We start from the raw sequence: 19,500 nt of genomic DNA, 5'->3' as shown, positions 1-19,500 counted from the left end.
TTTTTTTGCATAACATTGTGTAATTACCAAACATTTAAACTAAAAAAGAAACTTTAGTACAATTAATAGCAATATAACTAAAATATTAAGCCACTACTCCGCGCCGGACCGTGTCCACCGTCGTGCGCCCACGACAAAACACGTGCTTTCCTGGTGCTTTGCACGGTGTCTTTGCGTGCATATCACGTGAAACATTTATATACATTTATGCGGATGTTTACATTTTGCACACAACACAGGCGAATAAATTTAACATGTAGATTATATATATTAATATGCATGTATTAACCCAGACAGCACATGTAGATTATGAAAACGATAGTAGGATATTGCGAAAGTATATTGCAATATTCGTATAATATTGGAGATACTACTATCGTTCTCATAATCTACATGTGCTGTCTGGGATGTATATGCATTATGCTTTACATTGTATATATATGCATTTATGCTTTACATTGTAATACGTTGATATTATGTAATACAGATTAATCCGTTTTTTATGTTCTAATATAAAATTATACTCAGAAGAGGCACTTAAATTATTGAATGTAACGCGACTAAAAGAAACAACGCAACACTACTTTTAACGCAACGCCTACAAGAATTACCATCTCTTTATATTATTATATATAAATAGATTCGGTTTTTAATGCTCTTTAATTTTTGTTTTTACAAAATTTTTTAAATTTTGCAAAAAAAGGGTGGGGTAGAAGTAAATTAAAACTTTTTAATTTTTTGAAAAATATAAGTATATATACCATTATAAAGAGTATAAAGTGCCATAAAACTTTCATATAGAACATTTTTTTATAACCCTTATATTTTCAAAAAGATGTCAAAAATGAAAAAATGCGTTATTTCCGAGAAGTGGTTTTAATCCTTAAGGGGATCCAGGAGTGCCTTTGAAATTTGATCGAGGTCGATAATGTAGAGTCATTCGTGCACATCATTATGAGATTTCATATGTAATTCTTGTATAGATTTAGAAATCCTTTTCCAGAATTAAAGTACACATATTAATATTAATATATAAATTGGATTTTATATTGAAAACGAAAAAATTGTTTCTTATATTGCTCTACTTATCGACTTTTTACGTGTACATAACCCAAATTTTCGTTTTTTCATTTTCCAATTTGCGGAATGCGAATCTTTTTTTCTAGGATTCTAATCTTATTTCTAATTGCACGATATTATTCCTGAGAGTTTTTTCTAGGGGGCGACGTGATTATTTATACATATAAACTATAGATTTTTTGTATGAAGCAAATATTGTCGTTAAGTGACTAATAAATAACAATTTTTTTTTATTTATCAGAACAAATTGTACATCGCCCCCTTCATTTTTGTGCGTACTTTAATCCTGTAAAAGAATTTTGCATTCTGTTACTCCAATTCGAAAATCCAAGTTCCCAAAAAAATGTCGGTAACTCTGTCACTCCCGGATCCCCTTAAGGAGCTAAAGCTGTCCTGTTTTATTGATTTAAACAATATCTTTTTGCCGGTCTCCGTGCATGTCGAAACCTGTAAGCAATTATCACAGGGATCTTTGAAATCCTCGAATGTTGAATCTGTGTAAATGGTCGCTCATAAATCATTCAGTGTGCGGAATTGACTTCGAGACATGATGTGATTTCCGGAGATGGACTGGTTTTCTTAACAAATACATTTGGGAAAATAATGTATGCTTAAAACTATCTTTTACTTTAATAAGATAAAGTATTTGTTTAATTTATCAAGAGATATAGATCTATTAAAAATAAAGTCTAAATTTTATAAATAGAATTATCTAATAAAGAATGGCACGATAAAATTAAGAAATATTCTTTAAAGATTTTTTTTTAACTTTAATGTTTTCAAAATTTTTTACGTTTCCAAAAAGAAAAAATATTTTATTTACATAAATTTAATTCCGTTATCATAAAAAGCTTCTGGATGAATATCGTGATGATGCAACCTCTGCTATATGCATGTGCGAAACGTCGGGTTATAAAGTAAAATATAAGTTAAAAATATGAAGCATACGAAATGTAAAATTAAATTTTATTTTACAAAGTCTTGATTTATTTTATATTTCACCGAAATATTTATCGATTTACTATAGTCAAGAAATAATATTTAAATACGAATATAAAATTAAATGTATCATTTATGTTCTCATACTTATGTAAACACATTCATCAATGTGTCACAAAGTGGACAAGTTTAGATATACATCTCCGAAACAGTTTTTTTGTGACTATTGGTCATAAAGGCAGTGTCGAGTGAGACTCTAAACATTGCAGTCGACTTTGTGGGCAAGAAGGCTGTTATTTAAGCATGTCTTTTAAGGATTTAATAATAAAACGTGTCGAGGGTGAGCAAGCGCCTGCATTATTAAAATATTATCCACTTGACAAACGTGGTTTTATTAAAGTTGGTCAGAAAAAATGGTTCTTACCGTACAGATATCTTGAAGTTGGCGATAAGATATATAATTTCGAAGTTCGTGCAGATGATACATGGATTATTACCTATCCTAGATCAGGTAAATTCTTTATTAAATTAAACATTCAGGTATTATCATGTCTTGCAATGCTCTTTACTTCTTGTATTTTTAAAAAAGGGTAAGAAAAATATAACATATATTTGTCAAATATAAATGATAAATTTAAAACTTTTATTCACGCGCAAAAGTGATGTTTTTTTTAACGTTCAAAATATATGTTAAAAGAACGTTCCAGAAATAAAGAACTGTAGCAAAGACATTGTCATTAAATAAACTGTTTGTTATTATCGAGTTTACATTGAAATTTGAAGTGAGAAAAATTTTCTTTGTATTAAATGACATATGTATGAAATCACGTACACGATCTTTTTTGCAACAGAAAAGTATGAGTAAAAAATCTGCGTGAAAGTCTGCGTGATATAAATACAACAAACAAAATGCAAAATCATAAAATACATAAAACAGAATAAAAATATATTCAGTATTTGAAATAATTTTTTTTTAAAGGTTTGAATACTATTGTGTCCTGAAAATTGGGAAAGTATTTAATATTTTGCAAATTGTTATTAAAAAATTGTATAAAATTGTTAAAAGTAATTTAATTAAGAATCAGAAATTTTGCAATTTTATATTATTAATAAAAACAGTAATCGAATTTATGTACTACATTAATTAGGTACAACGATGACACAGGAACTTATATGGTTAGTGGCGAATGATATGAATTTTAATGAAGCACATCAAAGATATTTAATGAGGAGATTTCCCTTTATAGAGTAAAGTATAATATTATATATTATATACATTTTATATTTAGAAAAATAGGGTCATTATAAAATATATTAATATAAAATATATATATATATATATATATATGTGTAGGGAATTAAATTTTTGTAAATTCGAGAATGTTCGAGTCGTTAGACGAAAGCCTGCTGGCTCAACTTATACACAAATATTGTTATTATTGACTCTTGTAGATCGAAGGAGGATGACTGCGAAAAGCAAGTCAGTCGTCCTTGCGCCTCGAACGTAGCTGGACCAACAAGAAATCCGTTGTTTTTAGAATAATAAAGAATCTCCCTTCATACCGAGACCCATTATATTTTATTTAAAATCATAAATTCCTACATATATATAAGTCGCGATGTATGTACGTCCGTAACTCCTCGGACTGCTTCGTCATTTGTGGTCCGATCTTAACGTCACTGGTGTCAAAATTTAGCAAATTTTCCGGAGACTACTACCATGGGCTCGAATTTTTCAAAAACAGATTGTTTCAAAAATGATTGGCAAAAATAAACATATTTATGACTGAAGTCTGTATGCCCGCGAACTACTCCGACATTTGTGGACCAATCTTAATGCAAATTGTCTCAAAATTTAGCATTTTTTCCGGGGATGACTACTATAGACTCCGATTAAAAAAAAAAGTGTTTAAAAAATGATTAGCCAAAATATATGTATAAATAATTGAAGTCTGTATGCCCGCGAACTACTCCGTCATTTTTCTGGGAAGGCTTTTATGGGCTCAAATTTTTCAAAAACTGGGTGTTTCAAAAATGATAGCCCAAAATATACGTATGAATGATTGAAGTCTGTATGCCCGCGAACCACTCCGTCATTTGTAGTCCGATTCTAATGCAAGAGATCTTATTTTATTCCAAATTTTACGAGGATTGCTGCTATGGGTTTGGTTCTTCGAAATACAGGGTTTTTCAAAAATTATCTATATATTAATTAGTAACGAATAAGCGTTTGTCTGTATAACCGCGAACAACATTGTCATTTGTAGCTCGAATCTCTAACAAATGGTCTCATTTTATTCCAAATTTAACGAGTAAGGCTGCCATGGGATTGGATTTTCCACATACAAGGTGTTTCATTTAAAGACTTACATTTCTTAAAGTTACGCCATTTATTTATTAAACACCCTCCAGTATACGGAAAACCCAAACCCATGGCTGCCAAAAAATTTGGAATAAAATAAGACCATTTGCAAGTGGTTTGGGCCACAAATGACGGTGTAGTTCGCGGTCATACAGATAAACGCATATCTGTTACTAATCTATATAAAGAAAAATTTCGAAATGACGTTTAAGTCAGAATGTCATTAAGAGGTCGACTAACAATTTTTAGAAAAATGTTTTTAATTTATCTCAGTGAGCACAGAAAGAGTACATGTAAAAAACGGGAATGTTTTATTAACGTTATTTTATGTCAACATGGATTAATCGGGTCTTATATTTTATAAATCCAATAATATTATAACAATATTTCAAATATAGGTACCACCGAATTCTGAAAAACTGCAGTATTTACTATGATTTTTCTGAAAGTTTAAGAAAAGGGAGGTAGCTTTTTTACCGAGATATATTACAAATTACATAATTGTAATTGAGCAACAAAAAATTGTTAACAAAAGAAGTATTATGTGATTTTTTTGGATAAAACGTATTTTTAACAAGTTCATGAATAATATCAACTATAATCCTTCATATTTCAGAAAAAAAAGGTATGCTCAATTTGAAATTTTTAGGTGATGAATGTTTGATAATATACAATCATTTACCACCAAAATCGTATCAAAATTCGATGTCCACGAAACAGGCGATTAATGCGGACGCTCTTTAACCCTCTGCCTACACACCTTATTTTTCTCCCGATTCCTACAAAAAGGGGTTACGCAAACCCCAAAATTTCGTTAACTTATATCTCCAAATTTATTTAATCAATTTTAACTTTTTTGTTTTAATCGAAAAAAAAAATCTCAGAATTATGATGGTCTTGGCTGAAAAGTCGAAGATATAAAAAGAAAAGAGATTTTTTTTTAAAGAATGAGAAAGAAACAAAAAATTTTAGAAAAAAATTTGCCTTTCTTTTAAACGCCCGTATTTATTAAAAAAATAGATAAAGTAATTAAAATGGTGATCAATGGAAAGGGGAAGAGTTGTATTTTAAGAATCTATCGTAATTTTTATGATTCTGTTCAAAAAATATATTTATTTCGTAATGTGAATTTAGTAAAAAATGAATGCAGTTCAAACACAATAATAAAAGAAAATAGTAATATTTATTTAAAAACCAAAATTATTAATACACAAAAACATAATTATTAATACAAAAGATTTTATTTGTTATAGAAAAAATTTTTAATTTGAAATGCTACAATTGCAATATATTTTCACAAAGTGATTGCGACATTGGTAATATATATAAACTGTATGCGTAAAAATGATACGTAATGAACAAAAAAATTACTTTTATTTACCCTTCAAATTTGGAAATTTTGAAGTTTTTTGTTACATTCCCTACACACGGGGTAACTGTAACCTCAACACACACTTTCAATGCTCCTACTTTTGTTGTTTTCAGAATATTGACAACGCCCAAAGAGGAATAAGTAGAGCACAGTTCAAACTTTCCCTCCCACCCCAGTCTCAGCGTCTCCTTGCTAAATACTTTAAAGTAGCGGGCATTTCAAAATCGACTGGGGTAACCGTAATCCCATGTGTAGGCAGAGGGTTAAGGATGTATTGGACCAAAGTTCAAAATAATACAAAGTTGCTAAAAAATTGTGAAATTGTTTTTATAGTTTCCTTAATGTACTGCAAAAAATTGAAAACGTATCCACTAAACGGTTGCTGAGTTATAAATATGTTAATTTTCACTAATTTTACATGATATCCTTTTCCATCTTATGGAAAAAGACGATCTTGACGGATAAAGCAGCTAAAAAAATATAGAAGAAATAGTACGAGTGTTTTGAACTTTTTGATACATTTAATATATGAATAGATGAAAATATTTGCCAAGTTTCAATTGTCTTCACTACACCGTTTTAAAGAAATAAAATATAATGATTGAGACACTTGTGCATTTTCACTGTCAAAAGTTTAAACTCATAAGTGAAAAAAATCGCAAATATGTGAAAAATACCTTTGTAAAAGTAAAAATAAGATTCCAACTATCGTTCAAGTTTCTTACATCTAGATTTACTATGCGATAGGCGTAAATATTTAAGTATTTCAAATTGCATGTATTTTTGTCTGAGATTGTATGTCCGATACATCCTTAAGGGGATGCTAAACTGCTCGTCAAACTTGATCGAGGTCGATAATGTAGAGTCATTTGTGCACGTCATTAACAAAATTTTGTATATATTTCTTTTATAGATTTGGAAATCCTTTTCCAGAATTAAAGTTTATGTATTAATATCAGCTTATGAATTGAATTTCATACCAAGAATAAAAAAAAATTTTTCAGATTGCTCTTTTGAGACACGAAATGTTTACCAATGTGTATCTTTTTTATTAAGACGCCTACGCTTAATCTAAAAGCATAGTATTGTTCCTTAATGTTCATTTGTGTGCGGATCTGACTTGATTTATACGTACAAGATGCACAACTTTTATATCAAACACATTTTGTTACGAGTCCACGCCAGACGCCGGCAATTAAGAAATTTTTTTTTTTATTTTTTATATAAAATCGTTACGTCCGCACACTTATCGTCTATACTTTAATGGTGGAAAAGGATTTTTAATTTTGTAAATGCAATAAAAAGTTGGACATTGGAACAAATTGTATAATTCTGTCGGTAAAACAGACGACTTTAGGATCCCCTTAAATCATCAGAGGGAGTCTAAACTTTAAACAATCGAAATCTGAGACAATGATTAGAAAAATGAAATGAGTAATAAATACATGAATAAATGAATAAATCAGTTAAAATATAAGTTGAAAGATTCATTGCATGTTATTTTGAAAGATTAAAAATTCTATTATCTATATAAATAAAAATGTAAATGTATGTTTGTTAGTTAGCTAAGATCTCCGAAAGTTATTTACCGATTGCTTTGTAATTTTGACACAACGTTGCGTTCGACTTCTGTTGTGTTCTTATGGGGTCTGATTTTAGATATACTGGTTGTTTCAAAAATGCGGGCCGTAATTTTGGTGAATCTTACGACCTTTTTTGTAAATGTCATTGGAGGATAATTATATATATATCTAGCAGCTTTTATTTTAAATTTTAAAATTTGGAAATATTGGTTGTTTCAAAAGTAAGGGACGTTTTGAGGAATCATATCTCCTTCTTTGGTACAGCCTGTATATGGTAATGCCGTAATAATGGCAGTCTTATTTCTTTGGCGGCTTTTTTTTTATTTTTAGAAAAACAGGTTGTTCCATAAGTGATGGACATTTTTGAGGATCATACCTACTATTAGGAAACTGCCTGTTTATGGGAAATCTGAAAAAAGTGCAGCCTTATTTACCAGGCTTTTATTTCAAATTTTAAATTATGGAAATACTGGTTGTTTCAAAAGTAAGGGACGTAATGGTTAAATTTTGGAAATATTGGTTGTTTCAAAAGTGATGGATTTTGGGGAATCATATTTTCTTCTTTGGTACAGTCGTATATGGTAATGCCGTAATAATAGCAGCCTTATTTTCTTTGGCAGCCTTTTTTTCGATTTTTAGAAAAACATGTTGTTTCATAAGTGTTGGACATTTTTGAGGATCATAACTACTATTAGGAAACTGCCTGTTTATGGGAAATCTGAAAAAAGTGCAGCCTTATTTACCAGGCTTTTATTTCGAATTTTAAATTTTGGAAATACTGGTTGTTTCAATGGTTGTTGTATCGATGTAATAGCACAGTATCAGACGGGAAGATATATAAACAGCAATGAAGCTGTATGGCGTATTCTATCATTTCCAATTCATGAACGAAGTCCAGCTGTGGTACATTTAGCAGTACATCTAGAAAATGGACAACGCGTATATTTCACAGAAACAAATATCCAACAAATAGCACAGAATCCCCGCAAACAACGTTAACAGCATTCTTTACGTTATGTCAAAAAGACGAGTTTGCAAAAACACTACTGTATTCAGAAGTGCCTACGTATTACACATGGAATACGAGATTAAAAACATTTGAACGACGCAAACGAGGAGAGCGAGTTGAGGGACAACTTGGCTTATACAAAGAAAATACGATAGGCAGACTGTACACCGTGCATCCAAAACAAGATGAATGCTTTTTTCTAAGACTGCTGTTGATAAATGTGCCTGGTCCAACGTCTTTCCAGCAATTAAAAATTATAAATGGGGTAACACATGCCACTTACCGCAGTGCATGTCAAGCACTAAATTTATTAGAAAATGACCAACATTGGGATTTATGCTTAAATGATACGTGCCAAACGTCACATCCAAATCAAATACGCGCATTATTTGCAATAATATTAACAGCCTGTTTTCCAGCATCTCCAACACCCAGACAGCACATGTAGATTATGAGAACGATAATAGGATATTGCGAAAGTATATTGCAATATTCGTATAATATTAGAGATACGTCTGTGATATGGCGAGTATATACTCATAACGTACTATGTCCGCGTTGCCTTATCCCATAGAATTTCGCTGGCAGTTTATGAGAATATACCGAATATATCTTAAGAATGTTATACGTATGTCTAAAGTATATCTTCAGTATATTCACAATATGTCTACAGTATGTTCACATTATATGGGCTCATGCATAATGAGAGGAATAAGGAACAAGGAATTAAACATACAGAATTAGCAAGAAGAAATAAGAAGAGGAATTAATCATTTCGCACATCAGGAAGCTATCGCAAAAAATGAAGCGTAATATCTGTTGAATACGCTGGGGTGCTTTGGGAAATTATGCTCAGATAATTGTAGGTTATAACCTAAATAATATATGTATATATACAATATATATATATTATTATAGTTTACGTTACTATATTATATCTTATGTACATACCAGAATTATCTGGGCGTAATTCCTGAGAAAATCACGTTGTCCGTGAGTTCGTGTTCGCACGTTCACACCCTACACTTCACCACGTGTCTGCATCACACGGCAGGCGAAAATGCGTAACGTTACAGATCATAAATAGCGTTGACATGATTCACTTTCGATATTACGCGGATATTTTGGAAATATGTGATAGATATACATGAGATATATCATAGGATATTTTACGGATGTTTTGAGTATATTAGATATAATCTCAGTATATTCAGTAGGAGTTGCGAAGTTCAGTCGCTATATTCTAAGTTTATCTTGAGGATATATCAAAATGACATTCTACTGAGACGTTATATGAATGTTTTACGTATATTCGGTATGATCACAGTACATTACGTATGAGAGTATAATATTCGTACGATATCTGGTGCTGTCTGGGCAGAGTTATGGGAGAAATATAAATCATACATGGCAGAAGATATTTTGAGACGAATACAAGAGAAAAATACAAATATAAACATGGAATACACAGAGGAAATATATAATAAAACAATGATAATAATTGAGGATTTGTGTATAGAAATCGCGAACAAAGTACTAAATCAATTGGAAATGCCAACACCAAATCGAAATGTTGCGACTATGATCGATGTCAAAATGCATCGTAAACAAAATTATAACAAGGAAGATCTTGTGTCGTATTTGCAAATAAATTACAAAAAACTAACAAAGGAACAAAAAGAGATTTACGAAAAAATAATACAAAATGTAAATAACGAAGAAGAAGCAATCTTTTTTTAGATGCGCCGGGAGGAACTGGAAAAACATTCCTATTAAAATTGATATTGGCAGCAATAAGATCACAAAATGATATAGCCATAGCTCTTGCATCTTCAGGAATAGCAGCGACATTACTACCAGGTGGAAGAACAGCTCATTCCGCATTGAAATTGCCATTGAACATGCAATTCAATGAATATCCAACGTGCAACATTACAAGAGCATCAAGCATGGGAAAAGTATTGCAGAAATGCAAACTAATTGTTTGGGATGAATGCACAATAGCGCACAAAAAATCGCTAGAGGCTCTAGATAGAACATTTCAGGATTTGCGTGGTAATACTAGCCCATTTGGGAATGCAATAATATTGCTGGCAAGAGATTTCAGGCAAACATTACCTGTAATTCCTAAATCGACACCGGCGGATGAAATAAATGCATGCCTGAAAAATTCAACTTTGTGGAAACACGTTAAGACAATGAAACTAAAAACAAATATGCGAGTGCAACTACAAAACGATGAAACAGCAAAGAGATTCTCACGACAATTGCTAGAAATTGGGAACGGAAAGGTGTCGGAGAATCAGACAACAGGAAGAATTACATTGCCAAAAAACTTTTACAATTTAGTGACGACAAGAGAGGAATTGATTGAAAAAGTATTTCCGAATATTCAAATAAATTTTAAAAATCACAATTGGCTGAGTGAACGAGCAATTATGGCGGCCAAGAACAAAGACGTGAACGAACTGAATAATATTATTCAGTCGAAAATACAAAGCGAAATAGTCACATACAAGTCTGTAGACACAGTTGTGGAAGCAGAAAAAGCGGTAAATTATCCAACTGAATTTTTAAATTCACTGGATTTGCCAGGGATGCCCCCTCACGTACTGCAAGTGAAAATCGGAGTGCCAATAATTATGTTGAGAAATATCAACCAGCCAAAGCTATGCAACGGAACGCGACAAACAAACAAACTCGGTATTTATATATGTGTGCGCTTCGCGCGGGCTCAAAAGCTAGTATATATATAAATCACGAAGTGTGTATGTCTGTATGTCCGCGGAATACTTCGTCATTTGTGGTTTGATCTTAATGGCACTGGTGTCAAAATTTAGCAAATTTTCCGCTGATGGTTACCATGGAGTCTGATTTTTGAAACACAGGTTATTTCAAAAATGATAGGCAAAAATATACGTATAAATGACTGATGTCTGTATCTCCGCGAACTACTCCGTCGTTTGTGGTCAGATCCTCTTGCAAATGGTCTCTTCATTTTCCAAATTTAACGGTGACGGCTGCTATGAGTCTGGTTTTTTTAATATGCAGGGTGTTTTATAAATTAGAGGCATAATTTTTATAAATTACACACACACACACATACACACAATTTTTAAGTGTAGTTTTGGGGAAATTAGAGAATTGAATTGTGTGATATTGGTTTCAATTATGAAATAAATTATTAATAAGTAAATAAATGAATAAATGACTATAATATATAAGTTGATAGTTTCATATATTGAATGTCATTTTGCAAAGGAATCAGATGTAATTGAAAGTGTAAATCAAGATATAATTAGAATGGAAGAAAATAATAGGACTACAGAAATAGAAAGTGAAAAACATATTGTGAATGATTTAATTGGATCTTTTGAAAGACAACAAGCAAATAATTATAATATTAAATAAACAACGGGTTCTTATGCCATCGAGGCTTTTCCCCTAATATACAAAAATGCGTGCTTTATAAAAATTAATGCGGGGATATAAGGGAAAAGCGAAGCCTTCCCCTTGTACCCCGCCCACGCGTTCTCTGCACCACATAACTTTGCAACTTTAAATAAAACAGAAATATCAAGTATCGTGTTTATGAAACTTTTTTGTTAATAACATTTTAACAAATCACGATCGAGTACCGGCTAAAATCTTTTGAACATCATTCAAGAGGATGACCTTGACAACATGTGTCAAGATCATTGAGGTCAAGATCATTGAGGCTGAGACTCCTTTGTTAAAGTTTACCAACAAATAAAAAAATTGATCTGAATATATATATATTATTTTATTTTAAATGGGGTTATATGGAATTTTTATATAGAATTTAAATAAAGCTTTTTAAAATAATATAATAAATCCTGTAATGATTCTGCATATAAAAATATTAAGGTAAAATTATAAAAAAATAGACAGTTTTGAGGATATTTTTTATTATATTATGTAAATAATAGATTAATTGATATAAAGAAAACACATAACTGCTTTTAAAGATATTATGCAATTTGCAATATGCACATATTTGTGGAAAGCTATTTGTTTTATTTACAAAAATTGATTTATATCATTGTTTTATGCATACCTAAAAAAATAAGGAACAATTAATCCATAAAAGTTTATACTGTTTTATACTTTTAGAACTAAAAATTAAATTGCCTAAAGAATTTTGTCACATCAGAGTCCGTTTCAAATGTAATAAAAATTATAAAAGATTTGAGTTTATCTCTACTTCTATCTTTATTTTATTTCTAATTTTCTCTTGTCTGATATACATAGTATATAATAATATGGAATAAAATTGTTATCTTTTTATCATAAAACATTTTCCTACATCAAAGAAATGTTTCTTTGTTTAGAATGGAAGTAATGTTTGATGACCATAGGTTACTAAAATTAATAAGAAACGTACCAAAAAATAGCGTCAAATTTGTGCAAGATCAGCCTTCGCCGCGTTTCATAAAAAGTCACTTGCCTCTCGAGTTGTTACCGACAGTTGTAAATAGCACTTGCAAGGTATATTTTGAATATTTCATAAGTTTAATGTGTATTATACGCTAAATATATGTATATAGACGCTATATTTAAGAAAAAAGGAAAAATGATAAACTTTAGGGAAAAAATAAAAAATTAACAATACTTTTGAGATTTTGATTTAGCCGTGTGTTTTACCGACATTCTGTATTTATCACTTAATTTTGAATTGAATTTACAGAATTGATAATCCTTTTACACTTTTAAAGTACGTACACAAATGAACCCGGGGACGATTAGATAAAGACCAAAAATGCAAAAAATTTTTTAAAGTTTATTTGTTCATAAAAATATTTGCTTCAAAATACAAGTTATGTAGCTTATACGTACAAATGAATGGTGTTCCCGGGTTCGGAATAGATTGAGGAATAAGATTATAATCGTCAAATTACGATTACAAGCCGTACAAAAAAGATATTTTAAAAATAAAAGCGCTTAAATGAATAAAATTTTTGATCACATAAATATGTTTTTTTACGGCTTGTAAACGTAATTTGACAAATATAGTCTTATTCCTTCTATTCCAAACTGCAAGACACCATTTATTTGTAAGTATAAGCTATATAACTTGTATTTTAAAGCAAATTTGTTCATGAACAAGGATAAATAATGACTCTGCATTATCGACCTCAATCAAGTTTGATGGGCAGTTTAGCATCCTCTTAAGGGGATCCAGGAGTGCCTTTGAAATTTGATCGAGGTCGATAAGGTAAAGTCATTCGTGCACATCATTAATGAGATTTTATATGTATTTCTTGTATAGATTTAGAAATCCTTTTCCAGAATTAAAGTACACATATTAATATTAATCTATAAATTGGATTTTATATTGAAAACGAAAAAAATTTTTCTCATATTGCTCTACTTATCGACTTTTTACGTGTACATAACCCAAATTTTCGTTTTTTCATTTTCCAATTTGCGGAATGCGAATCTTTTTTTCTAGAATTCTAATCTTATTTCTAATTGCACGATATTATTCCTGAGAGTTTTTTCTAGGGGGCGACGTGATTATTTTATACATATAAACTATAGATTTTTTGTATGAAGCAAATATTGTCGTTAGGTGACTAATAAATAACAATTTTTTTTTATTTATCAGAACAAATCGTACGTCGCCCCCTTCATTTTTGTGCGTACTTTAATCCTGTAAAAGGATTTTGCATTCTGTTACTCCAATTCGAAAATCCAAGTTCCCAAAAAAATGTCGGTAATTCTGTCACTCCCGGATCCCCTTAAACACTATTGTTGTTATAGATTATCTATGTTGCGAGAAATCCAAAGGATGTAGCAGTCTCGTATTACATTTTCCATAAACATATTTTGGATTTTCAAGGAACTTTCGAGCAATTTTGTAATAATTTTCTAAATGACCATAGTAAGTGCAAAATATTTGTAATATTGATTATAAACTTTATCTCGGCGCTTTAAGATTCTAATCGTCTGTAATTTCAGTATTACGGACCCCATATTGGGAACATGTGAAGGAAGCTTGGAGGATGAGACACAGAGCAAATATGATGTTTGTCTTTTACGAAGATCTAATAAAAGTGAGAAAATTTAATTACTACAAAATATTCTCTATATAAGATAAAGATCCTTTTCTATTCATTTACGACATAAGTTATTTTGTTTCTCGAAAGAAAAAAAAATAATTTTCCAATTCTAGATGATACTTTAGTCTTCGAATATTATTAACTCTAGAACTATTCCTTTTATCACGGAAACAATGTAATGAGTATATTAATTTTAGTTACTTTTGTCTCTATTTCTACACACAGCTAAATTAGCGATATCAAAGTTTGGATTTGAATCTTTTTTTTAATTTTATACATAAAAAAAAGGAAATATCCTAGGAAGAGTGCCATAAGTGTTTCAATTCAAAAATATTTAAGAGAAAATAAAAACGTTCTAAGTTACGCAGTATAGGCCTGAGGATTAATTATTAATAAACAAATAAAGTAAAAAAAAGCAATTTAAAAAAAATGTAATTTCTTGGAAAGTACTTAAGATTAAAGGCTGAATATTCTTTACACGTCAAACTATAATATATATATTATTTCGGAATATTTTTAACAGTATTTTAAACTAAATAAACTAGTGTAAGACGTACATTAATTTATCTCTATAAGTGACAGCCACATTGAATCTGTTATTTTGCATTTTTTAAATCTTATATAAATCATATATGTAATACTCATATGTATATTGCTAGTTGGGCTCAGAAGGGGGTGAAAACATTACGGTACTTGATGTACCTTGACACTCACACAGAACAAAATATGTAATAGATATTTAATAAATATCTACATATCTATATGATGTCCATATCTACTATGGATAACTAGTAGACATCTAATAGATGTCTTAAATATCTATATCTTCTGAATAACTAGCAGGGATATGTAATGGATATGCATACATTATCTACATATCTATATCCACCAAACAGCTATCCATTAGATATCTATTAGATATTCATGCGTTATTCACGTATCCACGTCCACCAAATAGCTACCAAAAATATCTATTGGATATCCACGCGTTGTCCATATATCCACGTCCACCAAATAGCTACCAAGGATATCTATTAGATATCCACGCGTTGTTCACATATCCACGTCCACCAAATAGTTACCAAGGATATCCATTAGATATTTACGTGTTGTCCACCCACACAGAACATAATATGTATTACATATCTAATGGATATCCTCGACAGATATTGGGGATATCCATGAATATATAGGAAATATCCATGCTATAAATATCCAGATGTCCGCAATGTGCAATCTAATAAATATCCATAGGATATGTAGATCGATATCCAGTCGACATCTATAGAATATCCAGTGGATATCTACATAAATATCCACTAGATACTGCTATGGATGTCGATTGGATATTGATTTATATATCCCATGGATATTTACTAGATCTTATATTGCGGACATTTGGATATTTATAGCATGTCTAATGGATATTTTCTATATATTCATGGATATCCATTAGATATGTAATACATATTACGTTATGTGTTGGAGGATGTCATAAAAAATCATCAAAAGTGGGTGAAGGCCCGTCGAGCATGCTCTGAGAGGTCCTGTAGTTACCACAGAAACACTCTCGTCGCTGGGGAAGTCTAATTTTAGACTTGTTTCTTGCACTGCGAGTGATCCTTATATAGCGTGATTGTTGCATCTTACTTCCGAGTTGCACGCCGCTCTATCGGCGACGCCGCGCACTACTCGGCTGGCGAGTGCGCAGCGACCGAATATCTAATGGATATCTTTAGTAGCTGTTTAGTGGACGTGGATATGTGGACAACGCGTGGATATCTAATAGATATCCTTGGTAGCTATTTGGTGGACGTGGATATGTGGACAACGCGTGGATATCTAATAGATATCCTTGGTAGCTATTTGGTGGACGTGGATATGTGGACAACGCATGGATATCTAATGGATAGCTGTTTGGTGGACATAGATATGTAGATAATGTGTGCATATCCATTAGATATCCCTGCTAGTTATTCAGAAGATATAGATATTTAAGACATCTATTAGATGTCTACTAGTTATCCATAATAGATATGGACATTATATAGATATGTAGATATTTATTAGATATCTATTAGATATTTTGTTCTGTGTGAGCACATATCCACGTCCACTAAACAGCTACTAAAGATATCCATTAGATATTCGGTCGCCGCGCACTCGCCAGCCGAGTAGTGCGCGGCGTCGCCGCCTTGACAGATATTAGGGATATTCATGAATATATAGAAAATATCCATTAGACATGCTATAAATATCCAAATGTCCGCAGTATAAGATCTAGTAAATATCCATGGGATATATAGATCAATATCCAATTGACATCCATAACAGTATCTAGTGGATATTTATGTAGATATCCACTGGATATTCTATAGATGTCGACTGGATATTGATCTACATATCCTATAAATATTTATTAGATTGCATATTGCGGACATCTGAATATTTATAGCATGTCTAATGGATATTTTCTATATATTCATGGATATCCCTAATATCTGTCGAGGATATCCATTAGATATGTAATACATATTATGTTCTGTGTGGGCAGTTTTGAACACGCGCAAAAGTCGCTCCCGCTACCGCGCGCCCTGCTCGTGACAAATAACCATGTTATACCACGCTTGCGTACAACAACGCAGGCACATGATTTTCACTACGTTTGTTTCTCTTTGATTTCCCACTCCTCCTATGTGATAAGCTCGACGCTAGCAATATATAAGTATTACATATATATGATTATATGTATAAATAAGCTAGATGATAATAACAGAATTCATGGTTCCGTTAATTCAGGCACAACCCTATATAATAAAATAATAATATATAATAAAAAGAGTTATATAATTATAAAATAAATTAAAAATCTAAATGATAAAATATTTATATATATGTTAGTTCTTATATATTAAATGTTGGCTTCTTACTTTTACAAGAACTGTCAGAGGTTTATGTAACACAGTACGGTACAAAGCAGAAAATAAACTGTTTATTACAGAGATAATAATGCAAATAAATCTTAGATACAAGAAAGTTCTGTATGGCGACTCACAACTCAGAGGGAAGAAAAGGGGCGTAAAAAAAAACTAAACAAAACGCATTACGCACGCGTATCGATCACAGCGCGGTTTAATTGTTGCACGCACATAGCGCACTACTGACGCCAAATACAAAATAAAAATATCTTAAACAATTATTCTCAACATTAAACAACAAAATTTATAAAATTAAAATGCTAAAATTAAACAATTTAAAAATAAAAACAATTTAAAAATGAGAAATTAAAAATAAAGAGTTTATTTAAGAAATATTGTACTTTGTGTAACAAAAGTAGAAAGTCGGTTTTTTTAGCACGAATGCGTTCACTCGCACGAATGCTAAAAGCCAATCCGTCCGTGTGGCACACAATACTTTTTGCCAATTTCTTCCGTTTATCAAATAATTTAGAATAAAAAAATCATTTTTTTATCTTTAAATGCTAAATTGCAAAAGGTGACTACTATGAAAATTAAAGATAATGCGGTTTTATAATTAAAATTTTTATCTATTTTGCAGGATTTACCGAGGAACATAAAAGAAATTGCTGCATTCTTTGGTAAAACTTACAGTGATGAACAAATCAATAAGTTAGTGGAGCATTTGAAAATAGAGAATTTCCGCAAGAATCCTATGGTGAATAATCAAAGTCCGGACCAAATGAAACCAAATATGTTTATTCGGCAAGGAAAGACGGGTAGTTGGAAAGAAATATTTACACCAGAAATCGAGGACAGATTTGATAAATGGATTACCGACAATTTAAAGGACACGGATTTAACTTTTCCAAATTTAGTTTGTTAAATACTATAAGCAGTTGTAGTTGCGTAATTGCAATTTATAAATGTTTTGTTTTAACCATATTTTAAAGAAGTAGGACTATTTACTGATAAAAAGGGAGATTTAACAAATAGATCGTTAACCATTTAAAAGATACGGATTCAGCTTTCCAAAGTTAAATTTGTTGAACAATATGAGCAGTTGTAATTGTAATTTATAAATGTTTTGTTTAATTATGTTTCATATTATGTAAATAAGCAGGCCTTCTTATAATAAATAAATAAACTCTTATACAAGCAACTTAATATTACAGATTTTATCTTTTAATACTCGGAGTTAGTTGCCCTTTTCAATCAAATCTTTGAGGCGACGCCTACTCTTCCCCACTACTACTCGAGACTCGGCGGTCGAACTGCCGATCGCGCGCGTGCCTCAGGGGCTCGATTCTTGAATTCATTCGCAAGAGAAACGTATTCGCAAATTCTGTTCTTACAGAAAAGTTGGAAATTTATTGGCTATCGTATGACTTTTAACCAATAAACTTGCAACTTTTCTGTTAGAGCGGGTATTTGCGCATACGTTTTCTTGCGAATGAATTCAAGAATCGAGCCCCAGGAGCGTCCGTGTAATACACGGCGTGTATGACGAATATACTGGGCCGTATTTTTCATTAAATTACAAAATTTTTCTTAATAATTGTTATATACATATAATGTAATGTCACAGAGCGTTTGAGAGGAGTCGGTCATTTCCGGATCGTATTTGGCGATTTCAAATAATGCAATATTTTATTAACTTTTTTGTTTAATTGTATTAAAAAGTTATGAAAAAAAAATTACAATAAAAAGTATATATAAATTATAAAATGCAATGTTTTTTAAGTGCATAAAGTCATATGCAAACTTCCTATTTTTATTAATTGATATTTTTTTACTTACATTTTTTTAGAAATTAAAAAATAATATTCTTTAATTAAATATACTATCTAATTTTCTTCCAGAAGATGCAGAAAAAATTTCAAACAAAAGACTTATTTCCGAAATGCTATACATAATTAAAATAAGCCGAAACGTTTGTTAGTTATAGTACGTAATTCTCTGTTTGTTAAAGCTATTCAATTATTATATAATTATATTTAGTTAAAGTGTTTTTTATAATTGCGTATCAAGTGTAACGCCAACTCTTTATTGCCGGAAATTTATATGTTTAACTATTAAAGAAAAGTTTCTCAAAGAATTCGCGAATTTATTAGC

The 19,500-nt window shown here is 30.9% G+C and overlaps 1 protein-coding gene across 1 annotated transcript; it reads left to right on the top strand.

The window, feature by feature from the left end:
- Positions 1 to 2,007: 2,007 nt before the first annotated feature.
- LOC118648422 (sulfotransferase 4A1-like) lies at positions 2,008 to 18,554 on the top strand. The gene is made up of 6 exons (XM_036294731.1): positions 2,008 to 2,530; positions 3,168 to 3,267; positions 12,698 to 12,854; positions 14,130 to 14,250; positions 14,328 to 14,422; positions 17,987 to 18,554. The coding sequence occupies exons 1-6, from the start codon at positions 2,323 to 2,325 to the stop codon at positions 18,269 to 18,271; spliced, it is 966 nt and encodes a 321-aa protein (XP_036150624.1). The 5' UTR covers positions 2,008 to 2,322; the 3' UTR covers positions 18,272 to 18,554.
- Positions 18,555 to 19,500: the final 946 nt, after the last annotated feature.

This window comes from Monomorium pharaonis, unplaced genomic scaffold, assembly GCF_013373865.1.
Source record: "Monomorium pharaonis isolate MP-MQ-018 unplaced genomic scaffold, ASM1337386v2 scaffold_428, whole genome shotgun sequence".
Lineage (NCBI taxonomy): Eukaryota > Metazoa > Arthropoda > Insecta > Hymenoptera > Formicidae > Monomorium > Monomorium pharaonis.
This window is presented reverse-complemented; position numbering and strand designations above follow the sequence as displayed.

What these genes read in the sequence shown, in the direction of transcription:
- LOC118648422 (XM_036294731.1), top strand. Translation starts at nt 2,323, where the DNA reads ATGTCTTTTAAGGATTTAATAATAAAACGTGTCGAGGGTGAGCAAGCG. An exon ending in TATTACCTATCCTAGATCAG is followed by an intron (nt 2,531 to 3,167) that starts GTAAATTCTTTA and finishes TACATTAATTAG; the next exon opens with GTACAACGATGACACAGGAA. An exon ending in TAATTTTCTAAATGACCATA is followed by an intron (nt 14,251 to 14,327) that starts GTAAGTGCAAAA and finishes CTGTAATTTCAG; the next exon opens with TATTACGGACCCCATATTGG.